Source organism: Solea senegalensis, linkage group LG19 (genome assembly GCF_019176455.1).
Source record: "Solea senegalensis isolate Sse05_10M linkage group LG19, IFAPA_SoseM_1, whole genome shotgun sequence".
NCBI lineage: Eukaryota > Metazoa > Chordata > Actinopteri > Pleuronectiformes > Soleidae > Solea > Solea senegalensis.
In genome coordinates this window covers 15,762,824-15,781,907 of record NC_058038.1, presented here as the reverse complement: position 1 = coordinate 15,781,907, position 19,084 = coordinate 15,762,824, and the positions used below count along the sequence as shown (strand labels likewise).

Sequence of the window (19,084 nt, the reverse complement as noted above, 5' to 3'; positions counted from 1 at the left end):
TCAGTTCAAAAGCACATTTCCTTGATTTATTATTCTACAGTCGAAAAACATCACAATACACATTTTCTTGTTCGTATACTAATCTGACAAATCACATCCTAACTCCTCATTGTAGCATCTTCACTGGCGTGTGCACATAAAAACACTCATCTAATCATCTACTTGTATCAAACCTAAGCCCGGCCGTAATTAAAGCAGGGATCAACTCAAGGCCGTCAACTGTACCACGGCAACAGCTCGTCACATTTCAGAGTCAAGGACCACTGATTTCAATAAAGAAAAAAAATAGCTTAGGGTAAAACAGTCAGAAGGGACGCCTGTTAAGATGGGGTAAAGCTATAGATGAAGAAAAGAGGAGACAGAGAAAAGGTGGGAAAGAAACGGAGGGGGAAAAAAGAGTTGGTCCATCCTGAGGAGCCATAACAACTGTAGAAATGTGGGATGTTCTCTGATGTCAGCATATTTCAGTCATGACACACTTTTCTAATGTTACTCATCTATTTACATACATGTTTTACCCATAAACACACTGTACTAAAAAGCAACAATGAAAATGGAAGACTTTTACTTCTATAGACTTGAACAATATTTACATTTGTACACCTGACAGACGAACACGGTCCTCGTTTTGCATCTAACTAATAAGTGACAGTGACAGGAGACACACGTTTATCATAAACCCTATTAACGTCATTAACCGAGTAATTATCACACACCAGTCCGTCAATCGACATTTAAAATAGAATCAAATCCATATCATATAAGGAACAAAAATAAAGAGAGCAATCATCACTTGCATGCATAGTATACTTCCTCTTTAAATCCTGACCTGAAGTTTTCAAAGCAAAACAATAACAAATAGTGAGTGACGATTTTATCAGCGTCCGTGTGAGCGTTAATGTCGATGTGTGTCAGGTGAATCTATGTACAGTTAGCTTTTGTCCTTACCAGAAAAGACTGATTTGCTTTTTACGACTTGTACTAACTTAAACAATAGTTAACATATCTGAATGACTGTACATGCATGTAACATCACACGCTTATTCATTCACTGCCCTCAAACACACACACACACACACACACACACACACACACACACACACACAGGGGGACACAGTTGTAGAGTGCTTTTAGATGCTTCAGGGTTAAGAGTAGGCGTGGTTAACTTTAGGACGTACTGTATTTACACCCTTGACCTGAATGATATACAACTATAGTTATGTATTTTACATTACACTGATAATTATTCTGTACATTATCTAACAACAAGCGGGATGGCAGAAGAGTCACAGACCGAGTGTCACAAAAAGTCAAATAGTTCTTTTCTAATCTGCGTGTACTCGTTTATAAAAACATATATATATATATATATATATATATATATATATATACTGCTGCGTATAGTATGAAGGAGAGAATACTGTGTGAGTCGACTAAAGAGAAATCTAGGCCTGTGTAATGGACCTACAGTATATGTCTTGTGTGCCTCCAGGAGCAAACATTTCACAGTCATTGTCCGCCTTGTTACGCTTCACCTAATAATTCCAACCCTCAGTCATGGATTAGACAATATTGCTGAGTGCATGGGTGTGTGTGTGGTACACTGAGCTAGTTGGCATTATAGCCAATATAATGTGGTTTTGATAGTGGAAGGGCAGATTTGCAGAATTTGAGCAGAATTTTCAATCATTTCTCTTGCTCTCTCCCACACACACACACACACACGCGCACACACACCTTCTAACATATAGATATTGTCAGCTGATACATCCATCCATACATACATGCATGCATACACACCTATGCACATGTTTCCTTTCAAGGACACACAGATTTGGGTAAGGAGTTGCAAAGAAAATAATTGAGAAAAGCAGAGTTGCAGTTTGTGAGATTGCTCAGTCGTGGGCTGTCGGAGCAGGTCCTTCATTCACAGCGCGTGTGCATCTGCACAGCGCGTGTGCATGCTCCACTGGCCGCTGCTGCATTGCCAACCCCGTGACACGGCGTCATACCGGGCTCCCAGTGTGGCCTTGTCAGAAGTACAGAAAAATAAAAGACAACAGCGGGACGGAGAGGGAGAAAGAAGAAGGCAAGAACCAAAAGAAAGATGAAAGAAAAAAAAGCTTTGACAGGCTGTGATGTTTGCCTATTAGTCCTATTCCTCTTTGATGGCCCAGTGTGAGACGCTCACTCTGTGACAGTATACAGACTTGGTTGTTACAGGCAACAATGGTCAAGACACACACATGTAACTGGTAAACAAAATATCTGGTCGACAAAACTCCTCACGGTGCATGTTAAAGGTTACAGTGTGTCGGATTTGGCAAGTCGCGTGTTGCAGCTGAATATTGATCACCTCACCCCTCTCTTCCAAGCATAATATAAACCTGTTTTGGTGTAAATACTGTATAAAGGGTAAATCCTGTGGTAATGAAGACAACAAAACATTAGTATCATTATTTTATATTCTACTTCTTCCAAATGGAAAATCACCTAAATCTCACTCACTGGACCTTTAAGGTAACAGCCTATTTACTGCACTTAAGAGGAATAAAAGCCTGTTTACTACACTTAAGACACTTACGTTGTACATGTAGATGCAGCTTGTTAGCTTCAGGAAATGTATTTTTATTTACTTCTATGCGATTTTTTATGCAAGTCTTGGCATCATGATATGTCATTGAATGTAAGCTTTTTCAGAATATCCAGCACATGATCAAAATATTTTTTATCTTTGTTCCCTGCATCTATTAAGACAAAGACATTCTCAAACGGCAGCTTCTCCCACGGTTGTTTGTCGTTTTCGTCACCCCAGTGTTTTATTGCATTCGGCACAAGATAATATTAAGAGGCTAGTCATAAAAAAATGAAATTAAACTACACAACAGCAGAGAAGTGATCCTGTTTCCTAGAAATAATGTTTTTTTTTTTTATACACATCTGACCTGCAACAGCAAAGTAGTTTCAATGGAAATTTTAATTCCCCCCCCCCATTACTGTTCTGTTAACGCAGGAAGGACATGTTAATTTGGCAAGTTGCAGATATCCAGATAAATAGTTTCATGGTTGCGTTGCACTTGTGTCAGGTTACAGTACAGTGGTTAACGGTCCATTCAATCTGGTATTGGCTCTGCTGCTTTTGACAGTGAATCTACTTAAGTCTGTGGTTAAATTGCCTACAGAATGTATTTACGACACATAATAATAATATACTGTCTGTGTGTGACAATGTAACACAGAGCATCCTGTAAAAATACTGACAGTAGTTGTTTGCCGGATTCCAGTGGGACAAGATAACAACAGAGCGCCAAACTAAGAAAACTATTTTGTAAAACGATAAGCCTTTTCCCTTCCAAACAATGTTTCAAACAATACTTCAAAATCTTTGGTATCCCATGTTGTCAAGTTATAGTGCAGTGATACCTTTTCCTGTGATGAAGTATTGGACTCAGACTCCGATGTGGCCTAAAAAGTAAAGTTGACATTTAGCGAACACACACACACACACACACACACAAAAATGTGTTATTTTAGTTTTTTAGCTAGTTTTTCCTTCCCGTCTGCTCAGAAACATCTAACGCCTTCATCCAGAGTCCAGCAGTGTGACGCAGTGTGCGTTAATTGGCAGGAGCCTCGTACTCCGGGTTGGTGTAGGAGAAGCCGAGGAAATCGTCCTGGTCCAGGTTCATGATGACCAGCTTGTCTGTTGGCGTCAGGTCCACCGGCATCTTGGTGAACTCCTTGTCAAAGTTGCAGGTGTCCCGGCGGTTCCTCTGCAGGCGGAGTAAAGAGATGACGAAGGAGAGAGAGAGAGAGAGAGAGAAGGTGGAAATGGAAGGGAGGATTGAAAAGAAGGAGACAGACAAATGGTTAGAGAGAGATTAGAGGGTTGATAGATTGATTTGAAAGAACGAGAAGAGAAAATGTTGATGTTAGATAGAAGAAGATCATCTGCAAAGAAGCGTTCTAATTTGGGCTGTCGACAAGAGATAATGCCGAATTATGCATTAAAAGAGAAACATTTCAAGTTTCAAATGCATTACCATGCTAATACCAGTAGCATGTGTCATGCATGTGAGATAAGAAAAGAAGGAAGACAAAGGAGACGAAAGGATACGTGTACCAGAAAAGTGGGATAATGAGTAAAAGTGACGTTCTGTGAATCAAGAGAGGAAAGAGAGAGACGCAACGATCAGGGCCCACGTGTGTGTGTGTGTGTGTGTGTGTGTGTGTGTAGTGGAGGGTTTCTCTAGGCTAAAGCATGACATTGTTAATGCACTGTTTGGTATGGACAGAGAAAAGAAAAGAACAAGTGGGGTGTTGAAGATGGACGAAAGTATGTTGGTGAGTGGGGGAGCGTGCAAATTAGATACTTGATTCACACACACACACACACACACACACACATGCACAGCTTATTTACTTGAATTGAACATGAATTCAAAATGAATTAAGACAGTGACACATATGGTCGCTCAATTTTGTGAGCCTGCAATTTCACCTGCTCTGCTCAACTACATGGTTTCTAATTTGTGTGAAATACCACTCACTGTGTAACAACGTCAGTAGTGCATACACTTAGGGACGCATTACATGGGTCAATTTCTATATTTATAATTTGCACACTTGAATAAATTGGTGGTGGAGGATCAACACAGTGTGTGATCACACTTTTCTCCCCCGTTATTATTTCAAACAGAACAACAGATAAATGTAAAACACAGATTTTTGCCAAACACCGAGGTGAAAATAAGATCTAACTCTGGCTACAAGCAGCACTGAACAGGCCCTCGCACCCACCACGCATGACGGGGAGTGGAGCAACCACAGTGGCCGCTGCGTGGCCCTAGAGAGAGGCCACTGACAATTTGTGTTGTCAAAATACAGCAAATGTAAACCACATCCGGAAATGACTGGCTTTGTGGGTCATCATGAACCCACTGGCCCCCAAAAAAGAAGATGAAAAAGAATAGAACCGGGGTGGAAGCCTGCTGTGTGCTATTCCTGCAAACATACTTTTGGTATCATCACGGTTGCTGCGGCAACTCACAAACAAATCAAAGGAAGGTAAGGGTGGCAGCTGTTTGGGCAGAAGCCTGCTGTGTAGCTAGTGGGAACACAAAATGTGTCACTATAATTCCTGCAAAATTCATCAGACTAAAACTGGGTCGGATCGGGGTTTTGTTTTTTTTTTCAAAGTTCCTGGTGTGAACATCAAAATTGGTGAATTTTCATGCACGACAAGGCCTTGAAAAGTGTGCTCAAAGAGTACGTGAAAGAAAAAGATAATGATAAAGATGACAGACAGACAGACAGTATATCAGGAAGGAAGCAGCAGCCACAGGAAAATCCACACATAGGTTAATCTCAGAAAAATCAACAACCATAAATATTTTATATTAACAAGACAGCATGGGAAGCCGGAGATTTGCCAAACACATTCACAAAGTCAAGAGTCAGAGCATTTTAACACCATGAACATCTGGAAAACACCGATAGTTGAAGCCACAGTCCAACTCACAGCACGCAGCGGTGGCACAGAGGTAAAGAAGAGAGGGATATAACAAAGAACATCATGTTGCTCCGATACTTCTCTTTGCAGAGGGATGATTTCGAGCGTGTACATCACAAGAATTCTTATTCATGAGCAAGCAGCAGGCGGAGGGGACAGAAACACCTACGAGAGAGACAGCGAGGGACAGGAGAGCTTTGAAGATCACAGAAACAAAAAAAAAAATCTCGCATCTCCTACCTTCTGCCAACTCTCCCAGGAGCTCTCTGCATCCACAGGTACACACATGCCACAGCTGGCCCAGATCCACCTCATGTTCTGGGCATGTGTATCCACTGGAGTGCTTCACTCCCGGCTGCTACTCCCACTCTTGTGTGAAAGTAATGTAATTCTCTTTAAATATTACATGTCGTTTGATCAACACTTTTATTTAGACCCTTCCTTCTCCAGCCACTATTGACTCCTGCGGTGCAACCAGTGCTTCATAAGTCACTCGGCTCACTCCTACCGTTCTCTAGCATTTCAAGGAACTATGTTGATGTTTTTACATACCAGAAAGAAACATAACATATCATAACGTTAACATTTAAGCATTTAGCAGACGATTTTATCCAAAGCGACTTACGACACCCACGTTTCTTGCCATCTTGGAAGGAGCCAGACATACGGAGGCGATGACAATGCAATATCGATGACTCATAAATATTCTACAAAGTGCTATACGTGCAATTGACATACTGTCAAATTAAATGTGATTAAAGCAAATAAATAAGTGGACCCACTGACAAAGGACTTAATGCACTTAATGACCAAAAATGCACATTTAACGTCCGACACACATGTGGACACACAGCTGCCAGCCATGCAGACTGGCTCCTAATGTGTTCCATCTCAGCACGCTTCAATTGCAGTTAATGCTGCGAGGCAGAGAAATGGAGATATGGGGGGGGGTGAAGAGGAAGAAATGCAGTAAAGGACACGGAGAGTGAGATAAATATCAGTGGCCCTCGGTATAAACCAGAAGCTCTGAATTTACAGTAGCATCAGGGCAAACACACAATTATTTTTCACATCACTGTGTTCCAGAGGCAGTGGTTTTAATAGAGAAACATGACTCTGAGTCTTTAATTTAGTCCCCCCCCCTCTCGCCCCATCTCTTTTTTCAGTAACGAGAGGATTAGCGGGAGACGAGCCGATGTGAGCCGAGGATGCGGAGAGAGTGGGAGGCACAGAGGAAAGGGGAGGTGATGAGGAGAGGAGGGTGAATGAAAGGCGGTATCAAACGCTGACCTGTTTTGGACTGATAAGCTCGGGCTGCTTTGTGCTGAAGCCACTGGCTTTAATTTGAGGGCCGCAACATTTGGAATTAATTATCACACACTCCAGCGCTGCTGCAGCTTACTGTGTACACTGGCTATTACATCAACTCCAGTACAAACTTTGTACAGCTTATGTGCGGGAACTTGCTGTGACACAGGAGTTGCTGAATTGCCGTTGAAATAAAAAGTTGCAAAAAAAAAAATACAGCTGCACTACAATGTCAGTGTGTCGTATGCCTTTAAAGCTGCAGCAGTGACAAAAATGAAATATCAAGGAGCTACAGGTTGGAGTTGAAAGCAGAGGTCAGTAACTTCAGTGAATGTTTAAAAGGTCAGGACGAGACTCTTGAGCCGTCTGCTTCTTTTCCATCCTATAAAGTATCGAGTCTTTCAGTCTGGCTGCTAATCTGCCAATAATTACTGTGAAGTGCATCAACACTGCACATTTAGGGTCTGAAAAGTAGTCGGAATTGGAATGACCGCGTGCTGTATCCAAAAAATCTGATAAAACCACATTACAAAAGCCCAAAAATCTTACTCATCAAAAATCAGATCATGCTGTAGATGCTTGTGCATTTTTGAGAAAATGACGATATCGTGAAATACCACAAAAAACCCTCAAAAGAGAAAAGAAAAACTCCAGTGTAACGCTGTAATAAACATGACCAATCATTTCGTCCGGACCACACAGAGTGATTGGCTGCTGTACGTGTCCGTCACTGTCTATCCTCCCAGACGTGCACATGCTCTATTGTCAGAAGAGAGCGAGCCTGTCATGGAAAACATGGCAGAAGAAAGTGCAGCCAAAGTTCTCTGTTCTGATACATGGAATACAAAGACTTCGCTTTGGGGGCAGAGCTTTGATGAGAGGGGATGCATCAGATGCAGTTTGTCACAGTGCATCCTCTTCTTGTTTTTCCTCAAGATCTACAGACTCCAGCGTTAACTGCAAAGTTATCGTCTAAATAAAAAGAAACACAGAAAAACAAGCCTGGAATATTTTAACCAATTATTTTACGGAGACAGAAACACAGCTCGTACATTCCTGCTTTGTGTGGGGGAGCTTTAGCTTTCAGGTGGATTGTTTTCTCTTCTTTTGCACAGAGATGCAGCTCATGGATCGATAACACTATTAGTAAATTCATTCATTCACCATCTACTGCTTTGTCCTCCACATGAGGGTCGCGGGGGGTTGCTGGTGCCAATCCTAGCTGACATAGGGCGAATGGTGGAGCAATTTAGAGTGTTCAATTAACCTCTGTATGCTTTAGGACTTAAGAACCTGGAGAAAACACACACACACACACACACACAGAGAACCAGGACTTATTTCCATTTTCTCGTTAATTATCTGAAACAAAATCCTGAATACTAACAAAAGATATATGTGTGAATCGTTGAAGTGCAGCATCTAGATAAAAAAAATAAAATGACACTGTTATAAAAAAAAAATAAGCAATAGATTATAGACAATGGTCTTCAGTGCCAGTGCAAGTTTAATCATAAATGCACTTTACACACCATTTAATTTAAAGGTCCGGCATCACATTAAGGAGAGTTTATTGACAGATGATGAATATACTACCCATAAGTATGTTTGTAAAGTTGCTTTGAAATAAAATAAAACCAGTTATTATCGACCTATAATAGTAAAAGTCAAGGGCCTTGCTTTAGGAAGGCTGACAAGTTATATTTCTACAGCAGTTAAAAACAGATAAACCAGGTGTTTTGCAGCGAACAACGACTTTGTGTTCCGTATTCTAAGGCCACCGCAGTTTCCTGACACACTGGCGGCGAAGTCCTGCATTTGTTCTCTTCCACACTGGACAGCTTTGTGCAAACACAAACTCCTCAAATGCATCCTTGTAAACGGTTTCTGGGAGCTGAAGATTTTTCTCGACGATGGCTAATCCTTTCCCGCTAAAAACTCACACTCACTGGGTAATTACAGGATTATCACTGCACGACTGGGGAGATGAGGTTTATGACGTGACAAAAATATAAGTGGTGGACAGTCACAGTATATCGTCAGAATCTTGGAGCCTCTATTTTGTTTTTCTAAGCAAACTGTAGAAAACCTTTAAAAACCAGATGATATGTGAGCATTTCTCCTCAAACTCTACTCTAGATTATATTCCGATGTACAAAACTTTGTATCATGTTCCAGTGACTCCATCAAGGCACCATAGTTTATCTCTAGTAACACGTACGGACCACATGATATTGTGCCACAGCTCAGTTTCTGTCATTATATTGCATATCAGGAGCATTGAACGGTGCAAAATGCAGGAAACCCTTGTTAAAAGTGAACATACAGGTAGACGTCGGCTCAGCTGCAGTTGATTGTGAGCAGCTTTAGAGGCGGTGTGAAGCAGCCGAGAGGCTCAGCAGGGCTGTGTGTATGTAGGCCGTGTTCTGCATGTTATTTCCTTGAAGTCTTCAGACCTACGCTCCCCCATCAGGGAAAGGCTCTTATGATAAGTGGCAGCCATGAAATATGCACAGCCTGTCGTAGCCGCCTGCCTTGCTTCACAGAGCCTCTCGCCTCGCTTCCTCGCTTCCTCGTTCCCTCCCCCCTTCCCCCCTCTCGGCATTGTTGGACTGCTTTCCCTTTCTCTTTCATCCGTTCTCCTTCCTCTCTCCCATTTGATCAGACATCTACCTGACTGTCACTCTCCATCGCTCAAACCTCCCTCTTCTCCCTCCTCAGCACCTTCTCTTCACCGTCCCTTCCTTATTCTCTTTCACCTTTACAAGCGGTTTACACTTCATGGAAACACAGCAACAGTGTACAAGCATGTTGCTTGTGCGAAGAGAGGAAATCAATGGAAATAAAAATAAAGAGTAAGAGAAAACAGCTACTTCAGACATTTCCTAAATCACATCAGAACATACCATCTTTGTAAATCAAGGCCCGTTTTTCCGTGTAAAACAAAAACAAAACAAAAAAAATGATGGCATATCTCATTTTTTCCTCCATTACATATATTTTATTTTAACACATAGTGCAGAAGCGTAGCTCACACTTTTCAAGCTGACACAGAGAGCATGTATCACCCTAATATGTTTAGAATAAGTGTATCATCGTAATCAATTTGAATTAATAAAAAGGTAAAACAAAAAAAACATTTCTCATGCAGATTTTCTTTTTTTTGCATCTCCTTCGGCACGAAGGAATCATCGAAGCAAAAGCACAAATCCTGGAGTAAGACTCCTATTCCTCTTGTCCTTTACAATACTGATGGTGTACAATAATTGTATAATATAGCAACATTTCACACACACACTTCATAGGTTCATTGGATACATGTATGTGTATATTATTATCGTTATCATACAGGGACGTTGTAATAAATACAGACAACACATCTGCAACACAAATAATGGATAAGGAATGAGCTTCACGTCAGTTACGTTTATGGAATGTGGGGAAAAAAGCTGCTAATCGACGCTGAACGCTTTACAGTTTAAGACTAGAGATAAAAGACAGGACCAACCTTCTCCAGATGTTGGTGTAGGACTCGTTCCATCATTTATCTCTGGGTGAAAATATTTAGAGCAGCTGTGAGGCCACAGCAGAAATCAACAGTTCTATTTCTAGCTCTTACTCGAGGTGACGCTTTTCACCACGCACTGGGAAAACACGGACGACTGTAACTGCAGCCATCGGACATTTAAACGCGAGTCAGTCTCGTTATCTTCTGTAATAAAGCTGGATGGATTTTCAGAAAGAAAGAAAAGAAATAATCTTAACCCTAGTGACCCAGTAAAATAAATGAAAAAAGGTTCCAGCCAACGCGCTCTCTCTCTCATACACATCGTTGGATATTTTACATATATGATGACGTACAGCCTTGGCGTCTCCTCTTGTGATCATTTTCATTTCATTTTGATAAGAGCAGATAAACGCTCACCTTTAATGTCCCAACTATTGCCGACACGTGAAAATGACACGCTCGTACCACTTATTCTTGTTATTATATTCTACTTTCATTGAGCAGATTTACTTACAATGATAAGCAGCAACACTGATTGTTTTTATTATTAAAATGTTTGTGCCATGTCAAATACTCGCACTCGTACGGAAAGCAAGCTATAAAAAATATTCTACTAATATTGAACTGATTTTTTTCACTTTCATTTGACATAATGATTGATATGAAATATGAATAGATTTTTAAAGATTTTAAACCTTTGAATGCCAGGTTTTTGTCATGTTTTTTTCAATATACAACATGCAAAGTAGATTTTTGTGTTGTGAATGATTACAGCCTGGGTCAATAATTAGCAGCAACACTGATTTTCTGATTTTCACAGATTTTCTTTGCATTTTTTTGCAGTGTCAAATACTCACACTCGTACTGTTAAGCACAAAAATGTGCTATAAAAAAATATTACACATTCACTGATTTTCTTTTCACCTACATCCAATCTAATTATTGATATCAAATACTAATCCTTTAAATGCCAGAAAATATGAATTATTTACTATATACAAAGTACATTTTTGTGTGTTGAATTATTACAGCCTGCGATATGTCAATGAGAGGGAGGGGGGGATCGTGAGAGTGCCATCAAGTAGAAATAGTTTTTTCTCCATATGCCGAATATGGCCAAAAACGATACCGAGCGAGGTCAAGATTTTCTGTTTGAATGGGTTTCAATGGGACATTTTTTGCGCTTAACAGCACAAGTGTAACACTTGCTTGTACACAGTGCATTTTAGCCTGACTGGAAATAACAAGATCAAATAAGAACACACAATCTTGCCAAAATTCAGGCCACATGCATGAACACAACTGAAATTATCAAAAAGACATAAAGCAAAAAAATTAAAATGTGCACCACAGTCCCTTTATAAAAATGAAACAGATGGTGGGACAATTATGTTAGTGCAGCTCCTTCTGTGGTTCAGAGACTTTGGCAACCACAATCTAAAATGTTTTGAATTGGGATTGTAGAAGACATTTCAAATGCTAAAGGTACGCCGCTATACATATTTTACATATATCCACTTTAAAACATCAGTTATATTAGCTATTTTTGTGATGTCTTAAGCCCAAAATGATGGACCTGATGCGAAACATCAATGATGAACCTATTATCCCAACAAGATTAGATCAACTGAACGATCGAATCTCAGAAAGAACTCGGCAATCTGATCTGAAAAGGACCCGAGCACAGTCAGACCTGAGGATAACTGGACCTGACCAAAAAACATCCAAAAGGTTGTTTGCCGAAACAGAGAGAACAGCTACGCTGAATGCAGCTTAGTGTGCCATCAGTAACGACAAGGCAAAATAATAATAGTAATAACAATAATAACAAACGTTTTTTTCATATGACAAGAACTTAATGCATCTTAACTAACTGATTGGAATGTTTTGGGTCCCATGCAGACCTTTAAATTCTATACCAAAGTTGACTCATTCAGCTTCAGATCCACCTGCAGAAAACACTATGACTGATCCGTCAACTGGAAAGTTTGTGTGTTGTCCCCTGTTGTGATAAAGAGGAATGATATGATATGATTAAGTGTATTTAGTACTTCAACACTATTTATTTCAGCTGCACTCACACAATTCCCTTCGCTCTCTGGCCGAGATCATTATGCCTAATAAGCTTTAAAACCTCATAGACGTTTTAAATGTCAACCAATGACAGATCTGACCTGAGTCCTAACCTTCCTAAAGTTGGTCCTGTACTAATACTTCCACTCCGTCTGTAAGATTATTGCTACGGAAACAAAAAGACAACACACAGTGTCCACCTGTGTCCATATTTACTGCTGCTGCTGCTGTACGCGGGTGGGGAATTCTTATTGCGCATGCTGAAGGCAACTGAAAAGAAACCATCACAGTGAGATGGGCCTCCACTCTTTTGCCTCATGATGAAAAAAACATTGTTTAGAGCTTTAGAGTTGATTGAACCACAGGCCTGAAGTCTTTGAGATGCTCAAATATTAAAATTGCATGTTGAAAGCAAAAAGCCATGAGTCTTGAATCTTAGTCTGATTCAAACACAGAAGATTAGATGTTACTCGAGGGCAGTGTTGTAATATAACAAATACTGCATTATTGTACTTAAAAATTCCTGTATCTGTACTTTACTTTATTTCTAGCTACTTTTACTTCACTACATTTTTGCTCCAACTATCTTTGTTACTCATTACGACCAAATAAAATGAGAAGAAGAAGAGTTGGTAATGATCTGTATTTATATAGAGTTGTTGTAGTCCCGATGAGCTGCTTTACACTACAGTTTTCACCCATTCACACACTTCATGGGGTTAAGTGTCTTTGCTCAAGGACACGTATAGACTAGCAGAGCCAGGAATTGAACCCACAGCCTTCCAGTTGAAAGACAACTGACTTTTTCTTTTTTAAATACATTTACTTCTAAAACTTAAGTACATTTTATATCAGAAAATAACTTTTGATACTTAAGTACAGTGAATTTAAGACTTTTACTCTCTGGTAGGATACTTGTACTTTTACTCAAGTATCACTTGTAAGTACTTTATACAAGAGTGCTGGGGGTAAGAAAATATCGACATACTAATATTTTGCGATATTTAATGACATGGTATTGTGGTTTTGTGATGTTGGCAGCAGGCCTACAGCCATTTGGCTCTTATGTCCTTGTCTCACATGAAAAAAAACAACCTGTATATTGTTTTATACAATAAATCACTCTAAGTTTAGAATGAGAACTTTTCTTAAAACATTATTCTTAAGTATATTGCCTTGTTTAAAGCATCTCTTATCTTGATATAGTGTACCATCACCCTTTGATCAGGGCATGTAATGCGTTGTCTAATTTTTGCCCTAAACGTTGACATTTACCGACATTTGTTTTCCAACCGTTTCAACACTTTTATTGTCTCTTGTGCGTCTGCTTTTCTTACTTCCACTACTTATGGAGCAGCAAGGTGAGAGTAAAGTGGATCATACCAACACTGCTGGATACAACATGGGGTGCTGCCGACATTCATCACACAAACACACGTGAACATAAACGTAGAATGTCAAGTATGGACACACACACACACACACAAGACAGAGTAAACAAATGTCCAGGTGTTGGAATCATAGTTCTGTAAAACACAAAGAAACTAACGGCTAGTCTCTGTCATTGCTTAAATACTAGATAGAGAATATCAGAGTAAGAAGAACTATTTTCTAACTAGGTAACTGACTCAAAGCCGATATAAAGACTGCATTTCCCAACAGCATTTTACCATTATGACACAAATACACACACGAAACATCTCATATTCGTGTTTGCATTGGACTTTGGCGGCACAAATCGGACTCGTCCCGTCGGATAAAACAATACTCGGGTGTTTCATTGAAATACTCATTCCAAAAACAACATGAACAAGAGCCTCAACAGAGTGCTGCTCCGATATGATGCTAAAATGTGGTTGGGAGACAAAGTCTTACTGATATACTGATATAGAAACTCATGCACAGTCTGCCAAGCATTCCAGTTTTAGCTAAGAGAAGGATAAACATACAGACATGATCATTATTATCATTATTACTGTTATTATTACACCAAAAATAACAGGCTTAGCTCAAAAACAGCCGAGAAATGAGAAAAGGAAGTTAAATCACAAGATGGAAAGAAACTCTTTCACATGTGAAGTTCTGCATGTGTGTATCGTGCGTGTGTGCTAGAGGAGTTAAGTAATGGAGTTTTATGACTCAAAGTGTTCTTTTTTAGCCAAACCTTTTGCTCTTTTAATATGACATTTTACCAGCTATTCAATTGTGTTAATTGCACCTCACAAGCATTTGTTCACACTGTAAACAACACAGGTTGAACCTTAAGCTCCTCGTTTACCTTCAAATGTTATACACTGGCTTTGTATAAAATGTTTTTTTTATTGTAACTTAGCACAGAGACTTTTTCCATACAGAGCAACATGCTCATTATTGTTGTATTGTTTATTCTCCCTGGCCTCACGTCTCTGTGCTAAGTTACCTGGTGGCCTGCTGGCAGGACAGGAGCCTCATGGTTAGTCAAAGACACGGAGGAGTGGTATCAAGGTGAAAAATAATGTCTTCCGAAATGTAACCTTGATAAGTGACCTAATCTCAAATTCTATAAAAGTCTAGATTAGGTTTCATAGCTGCAAAACCTCCCGTTGTGCCATTTCAGACACTCCTTTTGTGTAAAATGGCTGTCAGAGTAGAACCTAGGCTGCAACAGTGTGAGCAACAAATGTATGGGTTTGTGTTTCTGAGGGAATGTAATTAACTTCTGGGCCATTTTAAGAATATTTATTTGTGTGCGTGTGTGTGTGTGTGTGTGTGTATACTCAGGAAAAACTCTGTATGCTTGTGTCTATGTGTCGATGCAGGAGCTGATATCAAGCCTGCTCGGCTGCAGTGGGGGTGGCAGCAATTCCCGGGAACTCCTGGTTGATAAAGGAGAATCCCTGGAATTCATCCTGGTCCAGGTTCTGAATCACTTCCTCATCGGGAGGCGTCAGCACCGGCGGGTGGCGAGTGAAAAAGCGGTCAAAGTTCTCGGCATCCCGTCCACACTGTTAAGGAGGGTGGGGAGGGATGGAGTGAAGGGGAGAGGAAGGGAGGGAAGGAAGGAAGGAAGGGGAGAGTGGGGGGTGGAGAGGAATGGATGGATTGGGGGTGGAGTGGGAGGAAAACAAAAGAAGGGGAATGGTGGGGTGAGATGACATAACTTGAACATGGTTTCAAATATCAGTGCCGGTACTTGAGGTGTGCACGATTCAGATCTCCACGTTGGAGATGATAAATCAAGCACTCTTTTCAAATATTTGAAACATATTCAACTCCATCTTTAAAAAGAACAAGACTACTGAGGTCTCAAATGTCCTGTGGCCGTGCACTACAGCAGATGACTTCATGTTCATCGACCCATTTACTCTTTGATGACGACGTGGCTGTCAGTACAGAGGTAGAAGTTGCCTCTCATCGGCATTTCCTCTTAGTATTTTTGGTGCTTTTCTAAAAACTTTCAAAAGAAAAGGCTCAGAGCCACGGGATGATGACAGCGGCGTAATTGTGGGTAAATTATATGCTGCAGCTGAGGAGACTCGCTGCGATGGCATTAGAACCATTCACACAATCCGTGCCCAAACTGAGAAGTGGGAACAATTCAAAAAGCTTTTTAAATATCATTATTATTATTATTATTATCAAGGTATTTGGTATAGGGCTGAACAGTTAATTGTTTTTAAATCAAAATGTGAACAAAGTAATTGTTGTCTAAATTCATTTGAGGACATCGTTAGTTTAAAGTTTAACAAACACAGATCAAATCTGGTGAATAATTATTAAATGTTGGAAAACAATACTAGTAGTGAAGTTCGACTTCAAAAACCTAAATCAGAAACTAAAATAAATTTGATGTTTTATCCAAATCATTTAGCCCTAATAGTGTAGCTACTAATTAACATACTTAAACTATTTCTTCTACTTACAATACTCATGTAACAGTAATACAAGATCAAAGCCACTATCGATTAAAACTGTATAAAACGTGACTACTTTACTATTAACTTTAGGCATAATCTGTTACCACAAGAAGCAATTTAGGAAATAAAAGCCATCACTCATTTCTGTCTGCTTTCTGACCACTGGGACGCCAGAGTGCTTGTATCCCCCAGAGACATGTGTCCGTCTCATTTATTAACTTAAAAAACACTCTGCCTCTTTGGAACTTTAAACCATCCGATTCCTCATCTACATCACTGTGCTGAGCTTTAATTAACACAACAAGGATTCAATGTCCTATGACAACATCCCCCCAGAGGAAAACTATACAAACTCATTAAATCTCTGGAACTTGAAGCCGACTGTTTAGAGTTTGGGGGGATAATATGTGAAATGTGAAATACGGCAGGGTAAATTTGTTTTCACATGTTTGGGGAGCAGATGGGTAAATTGTACCAAACACGGGAATTAGATGAGTGACACCAAGTTTAAAAGCATCATTTCAGGATTCACCCATTTGGCCAAGAGTGATCATAGAGAAATCAAAATGTTAATCCATGCACTTAAGCAAAGTTGAAAATGCTTCTGTTTAATTGTTGTTTTTGATCGTTCTGTGCCAAAATAGTATAACTTTATCATTGTGTTGGTATCTCATTTGGTCATACATCCATCTTGATTTAACCCAAAGCGCACTTTGCATCACCGTAGTTACGTGGCGGTTCGTGCCGTCGGAGGAATCCCAACGAAGAAGTTGCCCGTCAAAGCAGACATGTGGTTATTAGGGTAATTTCCCTCGTACTGTTTCAGAAAGTTGTTGTTGCCAGAGAGGAGAGCGTGGGAAAAACACCTGTACAAAGTTTCAATCTTGGCTGTGTTTTACAAGTGTTATTGTAAATATGCTTTATACTGTTCAAATGTCATTTCATTTACAACTGTGGTGTTTTTCTAAATAAACTCATCATTTTAAATTGTTGAAACAGTATTTTAACATGCAGGACGTTGCAAATAACTGCTACATTTTGGAAGTTATTCTGGAAAAATGGGCAAAACACTTAGTCACAGGACACTCTCCAGTCCTTTTATTGTTAAATTAATCAAAGTCCAGACGGACATTGTGAGGGTTAGGTGTTAAAGGGTTTAAAATATATATCACAATTAATACTGAACTGAAGATTGACCTAAAAATGACATCGCAAATCAAACCGCGTGATAACTGCAATTAGTGATATTTAGCCGAGAATCATTCGGCTTAGGCACAGGGTGATAACTTTCAGCGCTGTTTGATGTTGTGCACTCCAGTCAGGTTTCATTTGAGACGGCATGCGAATAAACATGAACGAACAGGAGGACACCGTGGACACAGAGAGGACATATAGAAACGTGCGGATGGACGGACGGATGTGAACAGATAGACCGATCGATCGTGGAATGAACGGAAGACAGCGAACAGACGGACAAGAGACTGTTGAGAGAAGCAAGCAGGTGAAGACTCTGAAAACTCATGAACATATGAATGTATGAATAAAACAGCCAGTCTGTCAGCGTGTTAGTTGGTCAGTCAGTCACGGTCAACATCTCTTCGAGGGCTTTCACAGCATTAGAAAGCACAAACGGATCAGAATTACACACAATTTGGAGACTAACTTCTGATAAAAGTGAGCCCGTCACTCCAACCGGCAAAATCCATTTAGAAATGCTCAAGCATTCTTCATAAAGTATTACCCGAACAGTTTTTAGAAATAGAACATCACACACGATTGCTCAAATAAGTCTGAAGTCATCGCACCCAAAAAAAAGATCAAAGAGCAACCTTCAAACCCCCAAAACTTTCATGCAGGGTTAAAGAAAACAATGGTGGAGCTTCCAAAAAGTATCTAACTGGTTACTCCTCTTCCCCCTCAAAGGGAGGAAAGACAGCAAGAGAGAGAGAATAATCGCAAGTGACAGAGCGGAGAGGTGGAAGACAGAAGATGAGATCAAACAGATACCAAAGGTGAGAAGATAACAAGAGATCAGACGACATGTGTTAGTAGTCAAAGCGGACTCTGCAGGAAAAAAAAACACACAAAACACTCGCAGCTGAAACTCAGCCAGGTCCTTAACGTGACCTCAAACACACACACACACACACACACACACACACCCTCCAGACTAAGACTGAAGCATGAAACAGTTTACAAACTCTTAAAAGCAGCAGTTTGGCCCAAGGCTGTGTGACTGTGCATATTTACGGACTTAAATTATGATTAAATTCCCTTTGACGGCAAAATAAAAAAAAATACACAAATGTGTTAAAGCCACTGCTGCTTCGTCCACCACTCATTCATCACCGCTGTCACCACCGCGTCCCGACTTACCTGCGCGCACTGACGGAGGGGACAGAGGCGTCACATGGAACGTGGAGAGATGACGACGGTAACAGAGACAGGAGCCAAAAGTAAAACGGTTACGAGTCAAAGAAAAGAGTGAAACCGGTTCTGGAAACGTCGCCCCCCTGAGCGAGATCTTCCCCAGACATTGACCCACAGAGAGAAATCTGTTTTTAGGGTCAGGTCAGGTCAGGTGTGGTCAAACTTACAGCTCTGGGTTTGAACGGTGGCTGAACCTCCTTGTTCTCCAGTTTCTCCCAGTCCATGTAGCGGAAGAAGCTGTGCTCTCTGATGTCTCTCTCGCCCTCTGGACCACAGCCCAGACGCTTCGCTGGATGTTTCGTCATCAGCTGGACAAGCACAGGACACAAGATCAGAGTTTATTTATTTATTTGAATT

The 19,084-nt window shown here is 40.3% G+C and overlaps 1 protein-coding gene across 2 annotated transcripts in view; it reads right to left on the bottom strand.

The window, feature by feature from the left end:
• prkcbb (protein kinase C, beta b) overlaps window positions 1–19,084 on the bottom strand; it is an 85,589-nt gene continuing 66,505 nt past the window's right edge. Inside the window, exons 16-17 of one of the 2 annotated variants that reach the window (XM_044050374.1) lie at window positions 18,895–19,035; window positions 1–3,773 (exon numbers count right to left, since the gene is read on the bottom strand). In XM_044050374.1, the coding sequence (XP_043906309.1) occupies window positions 3,618–3,773; window positions 18,895–19,035 (297 nt within the window). In that variant the 3' untranslated portion in view covers window positions 1–3,617. Of the gene's footprint in view, window positions 3,774–13,308; window positions 15,386–18,894; window positions 19,036–19,084 lie in introns of those variants that run through there. The other variant, XM_044050373.1, reaches the window with a different exon arrangement.